General features: G+C 35.0%; 1 protein-coding gene across 1 annotated transcript in view; it reads right to left on the bottom strand.

Moving 5' to 3' along the window:
- Positions 1-22,524, bottom strand: part of Nup160 (nuclear pore complex protein Nup160) — a 507,399-nt gene that overhangs the window by 58,540 nt on the left and 426,335 nt on the right. Inside the window, exons 29-30 of the mRNA XM_090382015.1 lie at positions 7,383-7,496; positions 608-746 (exon numbers count right to left, since the gene is read on the bottom strand). Of these exons, the coding sequence (XP_090238141.1) occupies positions 608-746; positions 7,383-7,496 (253 nt within the window). The remainder of the gene's footprint in view (positions 1-607; positions 747-7,382; positions 7,497-22,524) is intronic.

Raw genomic sequence — 22,524 nt, 5'->3', positions numbered from 1 at the left:
TTTAAATGTAATTTCCAAGGGGAATTCAAAAAAATTTGCTATAAAAAGAGTCATTAAACAGAGTTCCAAGTGTGAGTAATTTAGAATTCTAAAAATGGTTATAAAGTTTTATATAGAAAATATCTTAATAGACAGAGAAACATCGGTAAAATGGGGAAGATGAAATATGGGAAGATGAGGGAAAAATGCTGGAACTGGTCAAAATGAAATAAAAAAACACAATCATATAAATTTGATGAAATTTTTACCCATGGGTATGCTGTTCATAAACTTTTTTAACTATTCAGATCCAAATCCAATTAAGCTTATCTGGGGAGATATTAAAGGCTGAATTTTTTTCAAATAACACTACACTAAGAGAAAAAAAAGTAATATACTTCAAAAGCAAAAGACAGGAGCACATGGAATTACCACTATAAAATAATGTTCTGAATCTTAAATCCCCCTACTCCACCACCAGGCAAAAACAGAAGAAATGTTACATTGCACATTCTAAACACAAAGTAAACACAAAAAAATTTTTCTAACAAATTTATTTAAATATAAACGCTCTCAGTTATACTATTTAAAGATAAAATCCTAGGATGCAAAAGTACAATGAATTTACCTGATAGGACTGTTTTAACCAGGCTGGCAGGTGAATTCCAGCAAGCAAAAGTTTAACTGTGACACATCGATGGAAAGTTGTCTGCCTGGGAGATTCATACTTTTTTAAATATGTTTTCAGGAGATAAAACATCTGATCGCTTAAAAAAAAAAAAAAAAAAAAACATTTAGTAGTTTCACTATTTCTTGATGTATAACATCATGAGTGTTTTCAAATAAATTTCAACTTCTGCTGATTATGCATTGTATAATTAAACAATATAAATGGTGGATGACAAAGATTCACATGGACTATATCAGTAGTTTATTTTTAGGGTGTCAAAGATTAAGTAAGCCGCAGGAGGAGACAAAACAGAATGGAATTATGCCATTTTGCTTGTCACCCCGATTCTAACATGCTGCTTGTGAAATAGCATATTACAACAAGACTTCAAATATATAGTATTTCTTATCCTGTTAAAATGTTAAAATTTTATACAGGAAAGGCTGCTAAAGATAAGAAAAATAAAGGCCAAAAATGATCACAGTAGAAAATTTTATGAAGAGGTTATTTATTTTAAAATAAACAAAACAAGTGGATAGAAGAAAACTCACACCGGCTCTTTCACCTGACTGTGCAACTATGATGGATAATGCTAGTATTCAACAGTAAATAGCATTATCCTTTGCTACTGCACAGCTTGGTGAAAGTTAGGAAAAGATTTTTTCATACTTTAATTTCATATATTTTAAAATAAATAACACACTTAATAAAATTGTCTATCTTGATCATTTATGGGTTTTATTCTATGAAAAGACATATATAGGAATGACTGCACTTGAATGGTGTCCCATATAACATAATCTGGAAGATTGGGAAAAAAAATGCTGGAATTGGTCAAAATGAAGTAAAAAACACCATCATATAAATTTGATGAAATTTTTACCCATCAGTATGCTGTTTATAAAGTTTTGTCTAACTATTCAGATCCAAACCAAATTAAGCTTACATGGGGAGATAACAAAGACTGAATATTTTCAAATAACACTACACTAAGAGAGAAAAAAAAGAAAAAGAAAACCGACACAGTTATTTGAAAAACACACAATGAATAAACAATTATTTGTTCTGACCATATAGTAAAACAGGAATTTTCTGGACAAGTCAAAAAAAAAAAAAAAAAAATTCCCTTTTCACAAGGTCTGTATTAGGCATTTGCATTTATCAAAATGCTGTACGCCCAACTACCTGCAGCCTATACCAATGATTAGTTGCTAAACAACTTACTATTACCAACTTATGTCAATGATTAACAGCTAGTTGCCTAAAGGAAATTTTTCTCCAGAGCAGTCTATGCTTCTATTCTATTGAAACGTGCAGCAGCCTGAAAAGAAGGTGTCGGGGAATAAAAGGTCTGATGCAAGTCATAGTCAAATGAGTAAATACATGGGCTATGTTAGGGTAACTAAGAGTAAGAACAGGTGCATGTATATTTGTATAAACATCAATACTAAGAGCAGAGTCAATGCATACCATGCAAGGAGTCAATAAATTCTTTCATAAAATCAAAATTTTAAACATAAAACGATACCACCTTTAGCATTAATAGAGGCATATGATGCAAGAAAACAAGCTTATGCAGCATCAGCCAAAAAAAACCCTTCCCATTTCACCCATCCATTCACTCCAAATGTTTGCCTAGTTCTGCCTTGAATTTATTTAAACTGTCAATATCTATGACAGATGGCAGTTTGTTCCAGCAATCAACCACTTGCTGGCTAAATAAAAATTTCTACACATCTATTCTACAACTGTCTTTCCTCAATATGCACTTATATCCCCTCAGGCGATTAATCTGGGCAAGAGGAAGAATCCCATCAGCATTGAGCTTGCTGAAACCATTCAAGGCCACCTCAATCAGATCACCTTGCAGGTAGCTGGTCTCCAAACACTGTAATTTGCAGAACTTAAGCTTTTCTTTGTAAGAGCAACCTTCTATTCCACTCACCAATCTCATTGCCCTTCTCACTCGTTCCAGGAGCTCTACACCCTTCCTAAAATGAGGCCTCCATACCTGTATACAGAACTCAAGGTGTGGCCCGACCATTGCCTTATACAAGGGGATAATCACCTCCTTATCCCTGCTAGAAACATTCCTGTATATCATTGACAAGAAACCATGAGCTACTCTTGCAGACCATCTGCACTGCTCAGAAAAATTCATATCTGCCTGCACAATTACCCCCAGGTCCTTTTCACTCTCTACCACTGTCACTTTAGTACTACACAGTTGATACGTTACTCTGGGGTTAGTGCTTCCCATATGCAGTACTTTACATTTGTCTTAAATTTCAGTTGCCACCTCTCAGTCCATCTGCTCAACTTTTCTAGCAGTAGTGTACTGTCATTAACAACCCTGCCAACCTTCATATCGTCTGCAAACTTGAACATTAAGCCTGATATACTTTCATCAATATCATTAATAAATAGAGAAAACAACAATGGACCAAACACCAAACCCCGGGGGACTCCACTAATAACATTAGTCTAAGAAGAGCAATATTCATTGATTACCACAGTGTTCATTGATTTTAATTATTTATTCCCGTACACGGTTTTCCGTCTTTAATTATTTTAATTATTCTGACACAATGTCTTCTCGCACTCATGGTTTTCCTGAGTTGGCTTGATGTGTTTTAGGGTCGAGTTGGGGCTCTTGGCTTTCGATTCCATTGTGCATTGGATCACTCATGTCTCTGAGTGAAAGAACTCATTAAAATAATTTTATTCGTTTACATTTGGAGAGCACTGACTGGAAGCATTCTACGCAAAAGATTGAAGGATTCTCTTACTCTATTAAACTCTATTAAAAAATAAGTAGTCTTCCATGCACAACAGTGTAAAAAGCTTTCCTAAAATCCAAGTATATGATATCAAAATAATTTTTTTTGCATCCAATTCCTTTGTGACCACACCACAGTATCCAATCAAATTGGTCAGACAAAACTTACCCTTAACAAAGCCATGCTGTGCCTAAACTATAACTAGAGTCTTGTTCAGATAATTCTGCGGTGCTTCTTTAACCAGTGCCTCCATTAATTTCCCCAGAACAGAAGTTAAACCAAAGGTCTGTAATTACTTGTGTCACCCTTTGATTCTCTTTTGTGAATTGGGGTCACATTTGCACATCTCCAGTCCATAGGGACCTCCCCTAAGTCCAACCTGTAACCATGTTCCCCATCTTGTGAGAAGAGGATCAAGTGGGAGAGAAAGAGTAACTAGAATATGTCTGTAATCTGCTAATCTTTAAGGTATTTTGACAATCTTTTTTATACTAGAAATATTTTTGCAAAATGGTCCCAAATTACTCTGCCAACCTACCATGGGCTAAGTAACATGGATTGGATTTGGACAGAAAATGTATTGCAGAAGCAGCTTTTACCATATGCAAAGCAGCATCGCTAACAAAAATGCACTCTTTACCTATGGGTCAATTCTGGCCATAGTAACTAAAAAGAATCATTACAAAATCTTGCTATTATACAGTAATTCTTCTTTCTGAAAGCAAGTAAACACGGACGTCCAAATGTAGTTTTCTCTAATATCTTGACGAATTTTTTGAAATAACGTCATCATAAAAATACCATTAAGTAATTCTTTCTCAAGGTAGATTTGTCTGGAATATTTTGATTTATATGATATTTTTTCAAAAATTGCTTCAAGTCTTGAATGTTTAACTTATTGAAAAGGATATTGCCACTTATCAGGGAAAGACACAAATCCTTTTAAAAAATCGCTTTTCTCTTCTTTTGAATGGTTAAAAGTGACTGCTCTGTAAATTTTTCCTTTACTTGGCCATAATGTGCAATGCTGTTTTCACACATTGGTCAATCTAGAGTTTTTTTCTTGCATGTAATGTTCTTTTTGCAAACAACACAGAACACGATAATGCCATCTGTAGTAAAATCGTTTCCATAATTGCCAATCCACAATTCCATATGAAGTTTTTTAACAGATTTAATTTTTGGCATGATTATAATGAAAAATTTCATCTGATGTAGTCAATAGCATAAGAACAAATAGCAAAATATCATCAAAACGTATACCACACCAATTTGAGAAATATTTTCCACTCTCAGTGAAATATTATCCCAAGCTAATTTAATTGCAATACAGCGACTTGTTACATAGTGTGAGATCAACATTTGAAAAAATTATCAAGTTAAGGAATATTAGTTAAGCAATATTTGTGTTATATGCATTTATATGCACTAATCACTACAATGGCCACAATATGTATTTGCACATATGAAATTGCATATAATCCGAAGTCTACTGATTACATTGCAGTTCCTACTGCTTGAAACTGAAAAATCACATCTACATTCAGTATAAGAAGAAAACAGGTTACTTTTTTTTTTTTTTACAATACATGGAAAATCTTGCATATTTGTCTTCTGAAATTTCATCATATTTCTTTGTCATCTTAATGTAAAACATCGTTAATTAACTTCATTCTATACAAATACAATGAGGTGGTCACACATTATAGGGAACAAAGCCATTATCTTGCATTTTATTTTGAAATTTAGACTAGCACACACCTAACAGCAAATTCATTAACAAAATTAAGATGGAATGCAAACAGTATTTAAAACATTCTAATTAAACTATTACTATATTTGCATAACGGTGAAGAAGGGGGAAAAAAAAGAAACATAGAAACTCTTTGTAACCAAATATATTATGACAGTAAGACAAAGAACAGGTCAAACTGACTAAAAAAGACAATTTGTGTAGTAAATCTGGAGAGCTGGCAGCTATGTTTATACAGGAAGACAATAACCTGTTTAAAATTTATTCCATAGGTTGTTCTAGCAACCTGTTTGCACTATTAAGAGGACACTTCGTGCCAGACTGTTCAATTATCAATAGGGCTTTTTACTTAACAACTATCTTTTGATGTTACTCAAATGATAGATTATTCTGGGATTACTGCAACCCAAACAAAGTGTGTAGCATATCGATTATAAAAGCCAGCTGATATTTCTCAGCCCATCTCTCCATTTTATCTAGATCTTCTTGAAGTAACTTTACTGTAATTATTCACTGTGCTTCTTTTGGAGGAAGACATGCAGCCCTTCATATCATCAGCAAATAGACATCAAACTTGAAATACCTACATCAATATATTTAAAATACCTACATCATTAATATTTAAAAATAATAAGGGGACCAAAGACGTACAAACACGTACTAGAAATGGACATTTATAACCATTCTTTATCTTCTACCATTCAACCATCCCTTTATCCTTAACAGTAACTTGGCTCCAATGCTCCACTCCTCCAATTCATACAACCATCATACATGTAGTGTAGTACCAGAGGCTTTACTAAAATCTATGTACATGATGTCAGAGTTATGCTTTGCAACCAGCTCCCTTGTTATAGCAGCTAATCAGATTGGTCAGCTATGATCTCTGTTTAACAAATCCATGCTCTTACTGACTCATAATTCCCCCTCCTATCAGGATCATATTCATCCCAGAGATTCTCTACAGGATTGAGGTCAGCACTCTAGCCTGGCCAATCCAACACAACACAAGCAGTATGACACAGAGTGCTGTCCTGCTGATATAGGTACAGCCTTTCCCTGATATGCTGCTGCAATGTAGGTAACAAATTATTGTACAGGACATCTTATACAACCTCAGCATTCATGGTTTTGTCCAAAACAACCAAATGCTCCAGGCCAAACCATGAAAAAGAGGTCTAGACCAACACACTGCCTCTGCCAACCTTCATTGTTGGGACTATAAAGTCAGTCAGGTAGTTTTCTCCAGGCATGCACAATACCCAGGCACAGCCACGAGAACAAAAGACAATGTACTATGACTCACTCCAAAGAACATCTTTCCATTGGTCTATGGTCCAAAAATAGGGCCTTAACAACCAAGCTAGATGGCATCTGTCATTAGTCAGGGTGATTAGTGGCTTGTTGGCAGCTGTATGACCATGGTAACCAATCCCATGAAGCATCCTACCCTATCAGTTCATTGAGGGCCTGTGCACTGCAAAGACACTGACTTGTGTTCTGAGCAGACAATCCTTTGTAGGGCTCTTCTGTTGCATTGCAGCTTTGGAGATTTTCAAGGTCATTTTGTGAGTTTCACCACCAGTCTACTTCCATTTGCAGATAACATCACCAACTGCTGACCTAAGGATCCTCCATTCCACTAAAATAGCAGAACAGACTGACTGCTTATTTGGCACCCTATTATCATTCCATGCCAGAATGATAATAGAATAACTTCATCAATCATGGCATCTTGCATTCATAATCTTGCTACTGTCTCCTTGAAGGCTATAAGCATATTTATAGTTTTACACCCAATGGTGCTTGGGTAGGCTATGATCAACTGTCAACAGAAGGGTGTTTGGAGATTAATGGTAGAGCAATGTACAGGTTATACTTAATGCCTTAAAGTTTACAAAAAAAGCATGAATACAATTTAAAAATCATACATGAAGTTTTACTATAACCCATTAAATTAAATAAATAAACATATAATAAATAAATTAAACGTGATCATTTTAAATTGTAAATGTGTTTTGAATATACATATATATTCAAAACACGTTTACAATTAACAGATCTATAAATAGTGCAGCAGCAGTCTCTTCACATTGACAGCTTATTCAAAAAAGATATCTAAAAGATGACATATGAAAACCAGTTGCATATTTAACTGATATTAAGGATACATCTATTTAAAATTTCTTGATTCCCTTACCTAACAGTCCCACTACTGTAGGACTGATTCAGTTCATTCTGCATTAGCCAACCAGAACTGCTTTCAATTTCTTTTATACACTGCGACTGCGGAACTTGGGTAGCACTAATACACCTACAATTTTAAACACAATATTCAGTTTATGGACAATTTCTATTTCAATTTTTAAAAAGTAAAATCACCTTACTATATGGATTGCTAGGTCAGATTGAAAATAAGCATGTACGCATACAGATAAAATAACTATGCCATTTAAAAAATAAAAAAAAAACATATTAAAGGTACATAAATTATATCTAGAGCAATAAATGTTTCACATAAACTGATTATCCACTATTATCATCAAATTTAAAAAAATATGGGGGGGGGGACCAGCCGTTGAGCAAAAGTTGGTTATACAGATTTTAAAATAAAATTCAAAATTAAAAAAATAATAATAATAATAAAAAAAAAAAAATATATATATATATATATATATATATATATACAGTAAACCCCAGCGGTCGCTGATTTAATATAAAATGAAACCTAAAAAAAATGTGAATTTTAAATCGCCGTGAACATTTTCCCCCAATAAAAAAAACATGGGCGTGGCTAAAATCATCTTTCCCTGTCAAAACAGTGCTCAGTGGGTGGGGGGGGGGAACAAAATCACGAGTGTGGATGTTTCTCGCTAATCCTTGTTCAGTATGTGCTTGTCATGGAAGGTTTCATCATTTGCTTTTAATTTATATGCTTATAAATTGAATAAATTTATCAATTTATAAATTGATATGCTTAAAAATGTGAAAAATCTACTGTTTTGCAGTGTCTTAATGTAAACAGACTTTTTCGAGTGTGTTAACGGAAGAAAGTGACTTTATTGTGGACAAATTCTTTTCTAACCCCTACAAAAAATATGGCTATGAATAACAAGGGAATTGTGAAAAGATCAAAGGTGATGACATTAGCGAGAAAAATTCGGTTATTAGACAAAATTCCTAATGGTGAAAGTGTCTCATCAGTGGCAAAACATTATAAAATCAATAAGTCAACGGTACGATCAATCAAGAAATCAGAAGAAAAAATCCGCCGTAGCGTCCGTAAAAACGTGCTAATTGCTTCAAAAATTTGCTCTGTAACTCGTGATGTTAAATTAGAAAAAATGGAAAAGGCTTTAAATCTGTGGATAAAAAGACTGAACTCAAAATAAAATTCCCTTACGCTCACTCAACGTTCATGAAAAGGCAAAACACCTTTATCAACACTTTAGCGAAACTGGTGATAGCACTGGCGGGATAAGTTTTTTAGCTATAGCAAAGGTGCTGGATTGAAAGATTTGTTTGAAATTTCTAATAAAAATTTCTAATTTTTAATATTATTACATTTAATATTAAATTGTTTCTTATTTTTATTTTGATGCCTTATGCTTGCATTTCACTATGTACATAGTCATATTATGAAGGTACATAAAATACATACATAGACAAAATTTTAGACTAGTTTTTCTTATTTATTTCATACTTTGGAGCGGAACCCCTTTATTACTATGGGAGCCATAACTCAGTATTCGCGGCATTTCTCAGGAACATAACCCCGCGAATAACGAGGGTTTACTATATATATATAGCAATACCTCGCTTAGCACGGCTTCAAACAGCACTGGTTTCACTATAACACAGTTTTCAATTAAGTTTAAGTTGAAAATTTGCTGTATATTAAAACTCATTCAATAGCCTAGACACGTACTTTACATATATGCTGTGTTTTCGTAGCCTAGGTATGCATACATGTATGCTGCTTTGTCGTAGCCTAGTTATACATACATATATGCTGCGGTGCAAACTCTATTATCTCACATGCATATGTGCCAATAGCAATGTGCAATAGTGTTCAGTATTCTTAATTCCATCCTGGCGAGATGACATGATAGCTTTTCAAACTTTTCATTTCACAATTTATTTTTTTACTCCTTTAAATACGATTTCAAATATATTTGCATCTTGGCTAGAAATCGCTAACATGCATTCTGTTTGGCAGCATGTTTTGCCCCATTTGGCAAATGATTTTACTGGTTTTGATTCCCAAATTCAGACAATTACCGAAGACATTGTGAAGATCGGAAAAGACTTGGGATTCGAAACTTTGGACACTGCCAATGTATGTGACTGCATTGACTCACATGCAAATGACTTAGATGATGCAACTCAACTTTAAATTGATGAGCAAACTGCATATGAAGAAAAAGAAAACAATTCTGAAGTGTGGATAACACTGACGTAGCACCAAAAAATTTAACAGAAGAATTGGATAAAGTTTTTTGGGGGGTTGACATAGCCTGCAAAGCGATTATGAATGGAGATCTGTATGTTGAATGTAGCATCAAGAAATGGCAATTTTACAAGATGGGATTCAATGCTACAAAGACTTTTACTCCTAGAAAAAGAAGAGATGACTTCATGAAATACCTAAATAAACAATAAAGCTGTTTTCTCATCTCTCGTGATGTTACCTTTTCATTAATAAAATTTTTGCAATATTTTTTATTTCAAATCCTTTTAATTGGCTATCAAGTGCAAATTGTTTATAGATTTATTATAATTTGTTTACAGCCTGTTTCTCTGGTACGCATTCATTTAAAACCCATTATAATTATACCTCAATCAGCACGGTTTCACATAACACAGAACAGTTTCAGTACCAATTATCAGTGCTATGCGGGGTATTGCTGTATATATGTATGTATATATATATATATTTGATAAAGTATACATAGATGGAGGTGAAATTTACACATGCATATGTGCCAATAGCAATGTGCAATGAGGAGAAAGGTAAAAAAAAAAAAAAAAAAGAAATTAGCACATTCTTATACAGTATGGACAAGGTAGTCCCAACACAGTGTCAATTATTAAGGTAAAAATAAGGATCAAGTTAGAATAAAACATAAATGTTTTCAGGATGGTAAAAGGTGTTCTTAATAAAAATATGTAGAATTTCTACTATCCTTACCCTTCCAGAGACTAGAAGGGTAAGGATAGTAGAAAAAGAAGTATAGTAAATATGTAACAGGTGAAATTGATAGTATGAACCAGAGCTATAGTGCTCAATGTTCTATGTTGATATCAATATTTGTAAAAGAATAAGAGAAGTTTACCTTAATATGATAGGTAGAACACTTCCATTTTAATCTCATTCACTTCCTTTGAAGTGAATACGTATCATATTGAGGTAAACTTCTCTTATTCTTTTACAAGTAAAAGGTGAAAGAATGTTAATATCCTAAAAGTTACGATGGATTAAGAATATTATGGGCTGAATTACAAAGCCAATAGGAGGTGAGTGAACTGTAAAGTAAAATTATTAATAATAAGGTAAAATATAATACAAATAAAATAAAACAAAAATTGGTAGAGCTGTCATCAGATATGGGGGGACATATTTAGATAAAAGTCGTATACAGGTAAGGCAAATATGCAGAATCTGATGTCAGCTAAAGTAAATATTGATACATGGTTAGGTATTTCATCAGGGGACTTCACCTGACCATGTATCAGGAACTGCATTTCTATACTTGGCCATAGCAGTAGAAGAAAGGAGAAAGGTAAAAAAAAAAAAAAAAAAAAAAATGAAATTAGCACATTCTTATACAGTATGGACAAGGTAGTCCCAACACAGTGTCAATTATTAAGGTAAAAATAAGGATCAAGTTAGAATAAAACATAAATGTTTTCAGGATGGTAAAAGGTGTTCTTAATAAAAATATGTAGAATTTAGTGTAGGATTGAAATGTAGTAATTTTGTGAAAATTAGATAATTTGGAACAAGCACACGGTATAAGGTGAGGTATTAAATTGAGGATAGGGAAAAAGGAGTGGTTAAGTAAATAAAGACGAGAATAGCGATAGAAAGAAGATAGAAGGAATGTTTGTATCGCCCTCGTATATACTAATAGTTTTACGAATGGGAAGAAAGGTAGAAATAGATAGTAGAAAGATAAAAAGATAAGAAAAAGATGTTAAATCACACTGAGCTAGCTGGGGTTGTAAAGCCCAACCTTATAGTAAGGGCTCTGGCTTTGTAAGCGTTAGTATAAAAGGGAACTAATACCAAATGCTTGTATTGCGAAGAAAAGGCAGGTGCAAAAAATATATGTAAGTTGAAACATGCAAAGAAACAAACTGAAAACGAAAGTATAATAAGAAAGTGAATGATACCTGGAGTTCAAGCAATGCGTAATAGAAGTAAGCTAGCTGGAAAATAATATGTAGCTGAAAGGAAAAGGCAGGGAAAACTGGTCCAGCATCATCTATCATGACATAGTAAAAGCTATCTCAAATGCCTACAAACTGTACAATAACTTCTACACACCATACTGTAATCTTAAAAAAACATATAAAAGAATTACAAGACAATTTTATCATCGCCCCAGTAGATAAAGCTTCCAACAACTTTGCCATTTTTTTTGCAAGCAATTTCACTATAATCAACTCAAAAATGAAATGAAATAGAAAATAGTTCCACTTTCACTCCCTACTATCTTAATCCTACTGCCGCAGTTAAAAAAACTAATAGCTTTACATAAAAAACTACATACTAAATTACAGAACTCAACCCTACCCTTCCTCTATATAATTGCCAAATTTCATAAACAACCTATATGCTTCAGACTCATTACCAGTTCCAAAAATAGTGGCTGCTACTTCCCAGCCAAACAATTTTTCATACTACTAAAAACTATTTTTAACAATCTTACATGTATTTGGATAATAAACAATAACCTAGCTGTCATCGACACCTTCAAATCTAATATTACCATAACCAGCATAGAAACTTTTGATTTCACCAACCTTTTCACTTCAATCCCACATAACCTACTTATTTTTGTGCTAAAACAACTTTATCACAGATACAAGGATAAATTAAATATAAGTGATAATACATGGAACGAATATGTAAACCTCTGTTTGCTTAATAACTATATCTTCAATGGCAAACTTACTTATAAACAAACCATCAGTGTTCCCATGGGTTCCCAAATTTCTAGCTTAGTATCCAACCTATTTTTACACTATTATGAAGAACTATACACCATAAACAAACCTAATCATAACTTTTTGGCTTTCAGATATGTAGATGACATCCTAGTTTTAAATACAAACTTCAAACCTATAGCCAAAGCAATTTACCCCATTGAAATAAATAAATAAAACTCCTCTAATAGAACAGCCAACTTCCTTGACCTCAATTTTACTCTTAGCAATGCTTCACTGCCATATAATATTAACATATATGATAAAAGAAATAAATTTAACTTTGATGTCATTTACCTTACCAACTGGCATTCCAATATTTCCAACAAAATACATAAAAATATAATTTGTACTCAAACTATCAGATTGGTTAACATGTAGTAACTAATTATTTTTCACCAAAGCTCTACAACTACTTTACAATAAGCTTATTAACAATAACATCCCTAATCTATTTTATAAAATACTGTTTCAATATAGTTTCCCATTTGATCATAAATAAATTCAGTTATAATTTACTATGAACTGGTCAGTTCTAATCGTATTAGTAAAGTTGTAATATAATTTGATGGAATTCCACTACTTGGTAAGTAATAACTATACTTGATTTCGGATGTAATTACTTTCTTCAGAATGATTACTTTGTTTTTTTACTCACTAAGTTTCTACTGTTAAGTTTTCACTTGATATGTTTTTACAATCCTTTGTGAAATTACTTATAATTCACTTCCCATGTTGAGTCTTTGTTAACATTTCCTATTTTGTTTTCAGATGTAGATAAACGCAAAAAATTCCTTTGGGTCTTGGACCTTTCAAGTATTAAAGTTACTTTAATGTATACATAAGATGTGGAAACTTACTACTCTACCATTGAATATCCACCCCTGGATTTGTTTTCTACTTAAATTAGAGGGGGGGGGGAAGAGATAGAGAGAGAAACTTTATTGTAACATTTGATTGTTGTAACTAGTTACAAGGTTAAGTATTGCAACTTTCCCTTCACAGCCAAAAGGCCAGGGATTTACAGATAAAAGGTGTTACAAAAACATTAACTACCATAAGACATTCAAGAACAAAAACAAGATGACATTAAATGACATAGGGATAAAACAAAATGACAAATACATATACAATTTACAGTAGTGACTGTTGTCCTCACTGTTCATGAGAGAGAGTAACAAAAGCATTGTCAGGCTTGTTTCCCATTATGCTCACTAATTAATTCAAAGGGATCTCCAACCGGGGCAGTTTCGCTTCCATCTAGACGGTTGCGATGGGTTACAATACTTCGGCAAGAGATGGTGACGCTGCGCCTGCTGTGGTCGCCATTCCCTGTATTAGGTGAGCGGTTTGGCGATTGTCAGATGCAGCTTACAGTTTGCGATCCATGGAGGGTGTTGGGTTGAGTATCCCACGTCTATATCGTGGGTTGACAGCAAATTTGTTAAGGTCGGCGTCGATGTCCTGGATTCGGCTGAGCATCTGGTATGGTAGGAAATGATCTGATAGGTGGAGGCATGAATGAAGAGGGCAAATAGTTGGAGTGGCTCTGAGCTAGGCAGGTAGAATCCTCCAGCCCCAGAGATCCCAGAATGAAGGAGATGTGATCAGACTGGTCAACATCTTTACTGTGATTGTGAGAGAGGGCAGCCTGGGAATTCCCAGGGCCTGGGCAATTTCAGTTATATGAACATGGGGTGGTAACCTGTGCTTCTAGGTTACCTTTTTGAGGAGCCAATATTCTGCTGCCCAGATGGCTTTTCTGATCGTAGGTGCTGTTGATACCCAGATTTCAGCTGCATAAAGTAGTGGGGAGTATATAATGGTCCTGACATATTTTGTTGCTGTAACTCTGTCTGAGACATAATGCAGGTGTTGTTTCGCTCTGCATTTCAGGTGCGCCGCACGACTAATGAGTTTGTCAATGTGCTTGTTGAATCTGAGTTTTGTGTCAAAGCCAACCCCCAAATCTAGATGATATGGAACAGTCGGGATGGAAACTCCACGATGTTGGGCTAGATGATTGTTGTTTCCATTTCGGGGAGTAGAGCATGCACTTAGACTTTGCTGGGTTAATGTTATGGCCAAATTGTTTAAGGGAGTCCACTAGTGTGAGGAGGACACTTAATTTTCTCTGTGATCCTAGAAGGGTCTGTGTTTGCTTGGATGGTGGTCAATATTTTTAAATCATCTGCATAAGACAATACATCTGGTCTCTGGCTTATGAAAGGGGAGATAATGGCAGTAAAGAGGAGACCAGAGAGGGCTCTCCCCCTTGTGGTACTCCTGTAGATATTTGCTTGATATAGGTTTTTTTGAATGATGGAATATGATATGGCTGAGGAGTGATGAGAGGAAGTGCAATACGTTCCCGCCTATAGAGTAGTGGTCTTCAAGCAGTTGTAGGTACCTGAACGGCATCAAAAGCTGCTTCGATGTCGAGATATGTTATGAGGAGGAGTTCTTTTTTCTCAGAATAAGGATGCTGTGTTTGGTGGCAAGGAGATTGGTAATGGTGGACCTATTTCGTAATGAAGAATGAATTTGTGGTGGAGCATCTGGAAGTATGTGAGTTATTAGAGTTGGAAGAGGGCTCTTTCTAGTAGTTTCAGGAGACATGAGGTATTGGAGACAAGTCTGAAGTGCCTTTTCCAATGACGGCATTCTTATTTTTGGGTGTGGCCTTACCAGATATACATTCCATTGATGGGGTTGATCAGCACTGCATTGAAGATGCTAACAAGGGGTTGGATGATATATGGTCCCAGGCATCTCAACATGAACTGCAGTATTCCATCAGCACCCACAGCTGTAGAGGACGGGGTTGAATTCAAGGCTGTCACGATTTGGTTCTTTGATATGGTGATAGTTGTCAGAGAGTTCTTTTTGTCATGTAGTCAAGGTTACTGCTGGATCCCGCAATGTTTTCAAATCTGGTTATGAAGTCAATCCACTTCTGGGGATCAAGTTGCTCTGGGAAACTGGTGGTTTGTTCAGTGTATGGTATCTTATCTCTTGCTAGCAAATGATCAAAATAGTTCTTGATGGCCTGGTATTTTTGGCAGTTGAAAATTGTTCTTGCTGTTGAAAAGGCTATTCTGTCAATGTCACCAGACTCCTTCCATTGCTTATGCAGTTGCTGCTTTAGTTGAAAGCTGGAGTTTAGATGTGGGGGACCACCATGCTTTAGCGTGGGGAGTGACAGTGACTGTCATTGAGGCAGTGTATCGAGCTACCATATTAATCCATTGAGTTAAGAGGTTGACTGCTAATAGGGTATCGCAGGATTCAAAGACATACCATGGGATGAGAGATGTTGCTGTAATGCATCTGGAAATATCCAGATATTTTGGACTATAGATTGTTCTTCATATCACCTGTCCTTTTGAGATGTAACTTGGGATTGGTGGTTAGCATAAATTACTTTCTACAGTCTCTTAACCACACCCCTATTGGGTCTAGAGGCACCCAGTTATCTATTTCCTTGGAATTATTCCATTTTCTTCCATCTTCGGATTTAAACTAGTTTTGTATCCTTGGACTTATCTCCTGTTCTTTCATCATTGGATTCTTAATTACACCACAATTGGGTCTAAAGTCACCCAGTTATTTATATCCTTGGACCTACTTACTGTTCTTTCAACATTGGATTCTTACTAGACCATTTCATCTTTTCATCTGACATATATACACACGTGGTGTATATATGTCAGTTGAAGTGGCCCTGGGTGTATGTGTGTGTGGGGGGAAGGTGTGAATTCATAAACAGGAACTGTACCCGTGTGACGGGGAAGTGAGCAATTAAACAGATGAAGCAAAAAGCCAGCAGAGGGTGAAACAAAAACTAACAAAGTAGTGTGGAAAAGACACTAAACTTTGTAATAGAAGAAACAAGTAGCGATAGTAGAGGAATAGCATCCTGATATTGCTTTCGGCCAGCCTAATTGCTCACGAGAAATAAAATGTAGTATAAAAGAACAGCAGAAAGTAATTGGAATTAAAGTGAATAAAGTAGTTCTCGGGCTGTCCGGGGTTGCAAACCCGTACCACAGTTGGTCCCTGGATGGATGACTGGACAATTGCCTCATGTGTTTAAGTCAATAATTGCAATGTTAATGAAATTAAAATCAAAATAATATTTTTAAGATAAAAAAATAAAATAAAATAAACAATAATGAAGAAAGGACAAGACAAATAACATAATACCCCCTTATATAGACAATCCGTGGGTACAAGCTTTCCACACTGTGAGACACAACAGTCTTGGGGGTATAAAACTATACAATATGTACAGGCTTGAATGTAAAGGAAGTTAGTCTACTAACATGATGTTTAGAACTAAGTCGTAGTTTGTAATGTTTTTAAATTTAATAATGTTAAATGCTTTAAAAAAGCATTTAACATTATTAAATGCTTCAGTCAGGAATTTATTTTGTAGTAATTTCTTGTAGAGTATTTTAATGTTGTTGTTATTTGGTTTTCAGGAGCATTAGCAACTAAGGCCATATTGCTCTGGGAATATGCTGTGGTCATTCCAGGACCTTTCCGCATCCTCCGTATTTGGTGGTTATGGGTTCGAACCCCGGTCTAATCAAGAAGCATGTGCTACGCACTGCTACTCCTTCCCACCTGGCTACGGAGGCACCAATGTTATCTGAAAACAGACTGATGCTATTTCATATTGTTGCAATTCTTATACGTTGGGAAAGAATTATGTTTGCATGAACTTTTTTAGAAATGTTAGAATGCCAATGCTGTATGTCTGAGGGTAGAGCTGTCTCGGATATAGGTATAGGTTAGCTAAGACGCAGCTAGCAGGGTTACCCATGGGGGTACCTATGGTTTGGAAGTAGAAAGATTTACCATCAAAAATGCAATTGTTGGAAACACAAAGTTTAATGAGGTTGTCCAAAAGACAGACTTACAACCAATAATATCTATGTTGTTGTAAATTATATTTAGCACAGATTTTAAGTTAGCTTGGTTTATGCTGGTGAATAGACTATTGAAGTCAAAGGTTTGCACATCAGAGATGTTATTTGTTTTTAGAGCATTTATAACCGGAAGATTGTTATTAATAATTCTGCTCACGGGAAGGATATCCATGATAGGTTTAAGTAACCATTCCAATGTTTTTCTGGGTTTATGGGCATAACTGTATTTACAGGAAGTTATGAACCTGAAGCCTATGGGGTTTTTATGGAACTTGGGAATGAAATAAATATTATTATTAATATCCATATGATGCAAGAAAGCCCGAGGCTTATGCTGCACCAGGGGGAAAAAAAAAGTTCCTGAGTAACCCTTAGAGAGAGTCAAAAGTAGAAGGGAATCACCAAGAAAGTATAGGGAAATTTGTAATTGTTAAAGCTGATATTGAGTTTCTTGCTAAAAGCAATCAACTTTTTTGTAATGATGCTGCTATTGTTGGTGATGAACTTGTAGATGGTACTGGAATTTAATTCTGCATTTAATGTATTAAAATAAAAGGTTTTGCAGATAATAGCATAATTGCATGCAGCTTTATCAAAAGGGGTGATAATGAAGTGTTTCTGTAGGTCAGCCAATTGCTGTTTTAAAATGGAAGAATTTTAATTTAATTCCTGAAGGTGGTTTGTACCTGTGAAAAAGATGATTTGCAATGTTGTAGCATAGCCTTTAATACAGAATTAATCCATAATTGAAAGGCTTCAATAGGAATGGTGAGAAGGCAGGAGAGCTTGAGAGTTAAGCATATCTTGGTATAACTGTTTTTTGAAGTTTATCTTTTGATGTCCTGTATTTGAAGCCACAAGACATGATGTTTCTGAGTTCTTTATTATGGATGATTTCTAAATTGCCTGATATAATATGGCCATGGTGTTGTCAATAAAAGGTTGGAAATTAGCCTGTTGAGAAATACAAACATTGGAGGCTAGATCGAGATTAAATTTGTCCATGTTAATGGCTAGTTGCTTTATAAGACTGAATTTTTCAAATTCAGTCTTTTTCTTACCTTAGTATGCTTCGTACCACGTACGGACATCATTGCTTTTTAATTCTTATCCGCCATTATTAATCTTCAAAAATGTAACTGCATTGCATTAATTATTATACAATGTTCGAGAAAACTGTCCATTATCTAACACTGTACTGAGTGATGACTAGACTTCGGATAAATGCATATAATGCAAATATTACAAGCAATGTACTTTGATCATTTTTTTTTAAAATGTTGATCTCAGAACTACGTAACAAGCCACCATACTGCAATTAAATTAGCGTGGAAGAAAATTTCACTCAGTGTGGGAAACTTTTTAATGCTGTTTTGCTATTCATTTTGAAGCTATCAACTACATCAGATGAAGCTGTTGTTGTTATTTGGTATTTAGGAGCATTAGCAACTAAGCCCATATTGCTCCAGGAATATGCGGGGGTCATTCCTTGACCTTTCCGCATCCTCCGTATTTGGTAGTGAGGGCGTGAACCCCCACTCTAATCAAGAAGTGTGTGCTACGCACTGCTGCTCCTGCCCACCTGGCTACAGGGAGCGCCATCAGATGAAGCGTTTTTATTAAGCATGCCAAAAATTTAATCTGTATGCTGGTAAAAGAGCGTTATAGTGAGATATGGTTTATAATATATCACTAGCATTATAGTGAATCAGCGTAGAGTGAACCACATTATAACGAGGGCCTGCTGTATATATAATTTTTTTCTTATTTATATATATATATATAAAAAGAAAAAACACAGACAAATTGAAGAACTTATTATTTATTCAGATCTGAAGCACTTCATGAAAAAGATCACAAGAAGGGTTGCAGGGAAATAATAGCCCAAAAACATTCCCCCCAATACTGAGATTATGCCTTATTTAGAAAGTTACAGAACTATCTGTTGTATTTCCTTGAAGCAGGATGGCACAGACACCATTTTTTTTTCTCTCTCTCTTTTTTTTTTTTAATTCATAGGGTTTTTATTTCTTATTACTTCTGGGAAATGTACAAACTAGAACAGTAATTATTCAATGCATCAAAACATCAGTTCATCATCTGTGAGGTAATGAACTGATGTTTTGATGCACTGAATTTCAATTTCAGCTTTCCCCATGCTTGAGAAAAACTGAATGTTGGAAAAAGGGGTTGCGCTGCATCTGCCTAGTTCTTTCACGCAATTACTCTGTGAAAACCATAAATTCATTCACTTTCAGGGAAAGAAAGGCATGCAGATCTTTTTTTCAGCAAACAAATTAATAAGAAAAGAACAGCCTATTATCACCAAGTGCTCAATCTCCTCTTTTAACACACTACTCCAGTTGCTAGGCCTACCATAATCCCACATGCTTTCAGGCTGTTCAAAAGACATGAAATATTGTCCCCTGTAGGTAACTCTATTACCTTCCAATGTAGGCAATAAGAGAAAGCTACTTTTAATTCAGTGAATTTTTTTTCATAACAAAAAGTCACCACAATGCAATATAGCTTGGAATCATTTTGATTACTGCCATTTGTAGAAATCAAAAATGGCCCATTTTTCACAGCCATAACTAACTCTTGTTTCCCTACCCATGAAATTTCACTAACAATGCCTGTTGCTTTTGTTCTTCTACAACCACATATTTTTGCTATTTCATGATCAGGAAACCTAGTTCTGAACAACACACTTGCATGATCAACATAACTTGGAGGAAGATTATTTTCCATGATAAAATATGCAAATAAGCATTCAGCACATATAACATCACCACAACAAATTGCTACATCAACATCTATTTTTCTGCATTTTTTTTTATAAGGACTGAATGCTGTCATCAGTTTTTTCCATGTGATGTAATCATATGTTTGCAAAAAGTCTGATTACATCACATTTCTGACCACTTGAAATTGAAAAATCACAACTACATACACAAAGCAAATATGTTACTTTTTTTTTTTTTCCAGATTTTACAATACATGGAAAATCTTACATATATGTGTTTTGAAATTTTACATCATATTTCTTTGGAATCTTATGGAAAGACACTGTTAATTAGGTTCACACCACACAAGTACTATGAAATGACAGCACATAATAGAAAACAATGTTATTATATCCCACATTTCTATTTTCAATGTTGACTACCACAGCACATCTTATGGCCAATTCATCAGCAAAAAATAAGAAACAATTTGCAAAATTATAAAAAAAAATTCAAATTTTAATATAGTTTTATTACTATAATCATTTTTTTTCGTGAAAAGAAAAAGAATGGAGAAAAACTGAGATTTGCAAAAAGAGAAGAATCTATGTCACTTTATTATGATGTAGCTTTATATAACTATATTATGATGGGAAAGTCAAATAAAAAAAAAATTTAAGAAATTTGAGAAGGCTCAGTTAGCATTAGCAAGGAAACATGATGCAAGAAACCAAGCTTATATAGCATCAGCCAAAAAAAAAAAAAAACCACACACACACACACAAACACACCCTTCTCATTTCATCTATCAACTCACTCCAAATGTTTGTCTAGTTCTGCCTTGAATCTGTTTACGCTATCAACTTCTACAACAACAGAAGGAAGTTTGTTCCAGCAAACTACCCACTGGCTAAAGGCAAACTTCTGTGAATCAATCCTACAACTGTCTTTCCTCAATTTGAATTTATGCCCTCTCAGGCGATTATTCTGAGCAAGAGGAGGAATCCCATCAGCAATGAGCATGCTCAAACCATTCAAGGCTTTATAAACCTCAATCAGATCACCTTACCTTGATGGTGTCTAGTCTCCAGACACTGAAATTTCAAAAATTTAAGCCTTTCTTTGTAAGAGCAACCCTTTGTCCCATTCACTAATCTTGTTGCCCTTCTCTGTACTCATTCCAACAGCTCTACATCCTTCTTAAAATGAGGCCTCCAGACTTGTATACAGTACTCAAGGTGTGGCCTGACCACTGCCTTATATAAGGGGATAATCACCTCCTTATCCCTGCTAAAAAAATTCCTGTATATCATTGACAAGACACCATGAGCTACTCTTGCAGACCGTCTGCACTGCTCAGAAAACTTCATATCTGCCTGCACAATAACCCCCAGGTCCTTTTCGTTCTCTACCACTGTCAGTTTAGTACCACAGAGTTGATATGTCACTCTTGAGTTGCTGCTTGCCATATGTAGTACTTTACATTTGTCAATGTTAAACTTCATTTGCCACCTCTCAGCCCATCTGCTCAACTTTTCTAGATCCTGTTGCAGCAGCGTACTGTCATTAGTGTCCTGAACAACCTGCCAACCTTCGTATCGTCTGCAAACTTGGACATTAAGCCCGATATACCATCATCAATATCATTTATAAATACAGAAAACAACAATGGACCCAATACTGAACCCTGAGGGACTCCACTAATAACATTAGTTCACGATGAGCAGTGTCCATTGATTACCACTCTCTGTCTTCTCCCACTCAACCATCCCTTTATCCATAGCAGCAATTTGCCTCCAATGTTACACTGCTCCAATTTGTGCAGCAGTCTTCTATGTGCAATAGAATCAAAAGCCTTTCTAAGATTCAAATATATGATATCAAAATTATTTTTTGCATCCAGTTCCTTTGTGACTATATCATAGTATCCAATCAAATTGGTCAAACAAGACTTTCGCTTAACAAACCCAAGAAGTCTTGTCTAGATGATCCTGCAATGGTTCTTTAACCAGTGCCTCCATTAATTTCCCCGGAATAGAAGTTAAACTAACAGGTCTGTAATTACCTGGGTCTCCCTTTGATCCTCCTTTGTGAATTAGGGTCACAACTGCACACCTCCAGTGCAAGGAAGCTCTCATAATTATGGCTAAGAGTTTGCTTACTTCCTTTGCTGCCTCCTTCAATATAACTGGATGGATTCCATCCACCCCAGGTGCCTTTCTTATGTTTATCTTCAACAATTTCTCCTCCACTTTACTCTCAGTTATTACAAGATTATCTAGCTTACTGCCAGAATTTAATACACCTTTAATACATATTCCCCTCCCTGAATAACTCCTCATGTGTGTGAATGTAAATGCAAAATATTCATTTAGTTTGTTAGCTACCTGAGCAGGATCATCAACAGTTGAACCATCAATATCCAGTGGACCAATCTGATTCGTCCCTTTCCTTCTAGAGTTTCCATAAG

The sequence above is a fragment of the Mastigoproctus giganteus genome, chromosome 9 (assembly GCF_048544385.1).
Source record: "Mastigoproctus giganteus isolate SK-2022 chromosome 9, ASM4854438v1, whole genome shotgun sequence".
NCBI classification, from domain to species: Eukaryota; Metazoa; Arthropoda; class Arachnida; order Uropygi; family Thelyphonidae; genus Mastigoproctus; species Mastigoproctus giganteus.
Note: the sequence above shows the minus strand (reverse complement) of the source record. Positions and strands in the feature narration are given on the sequence as shown.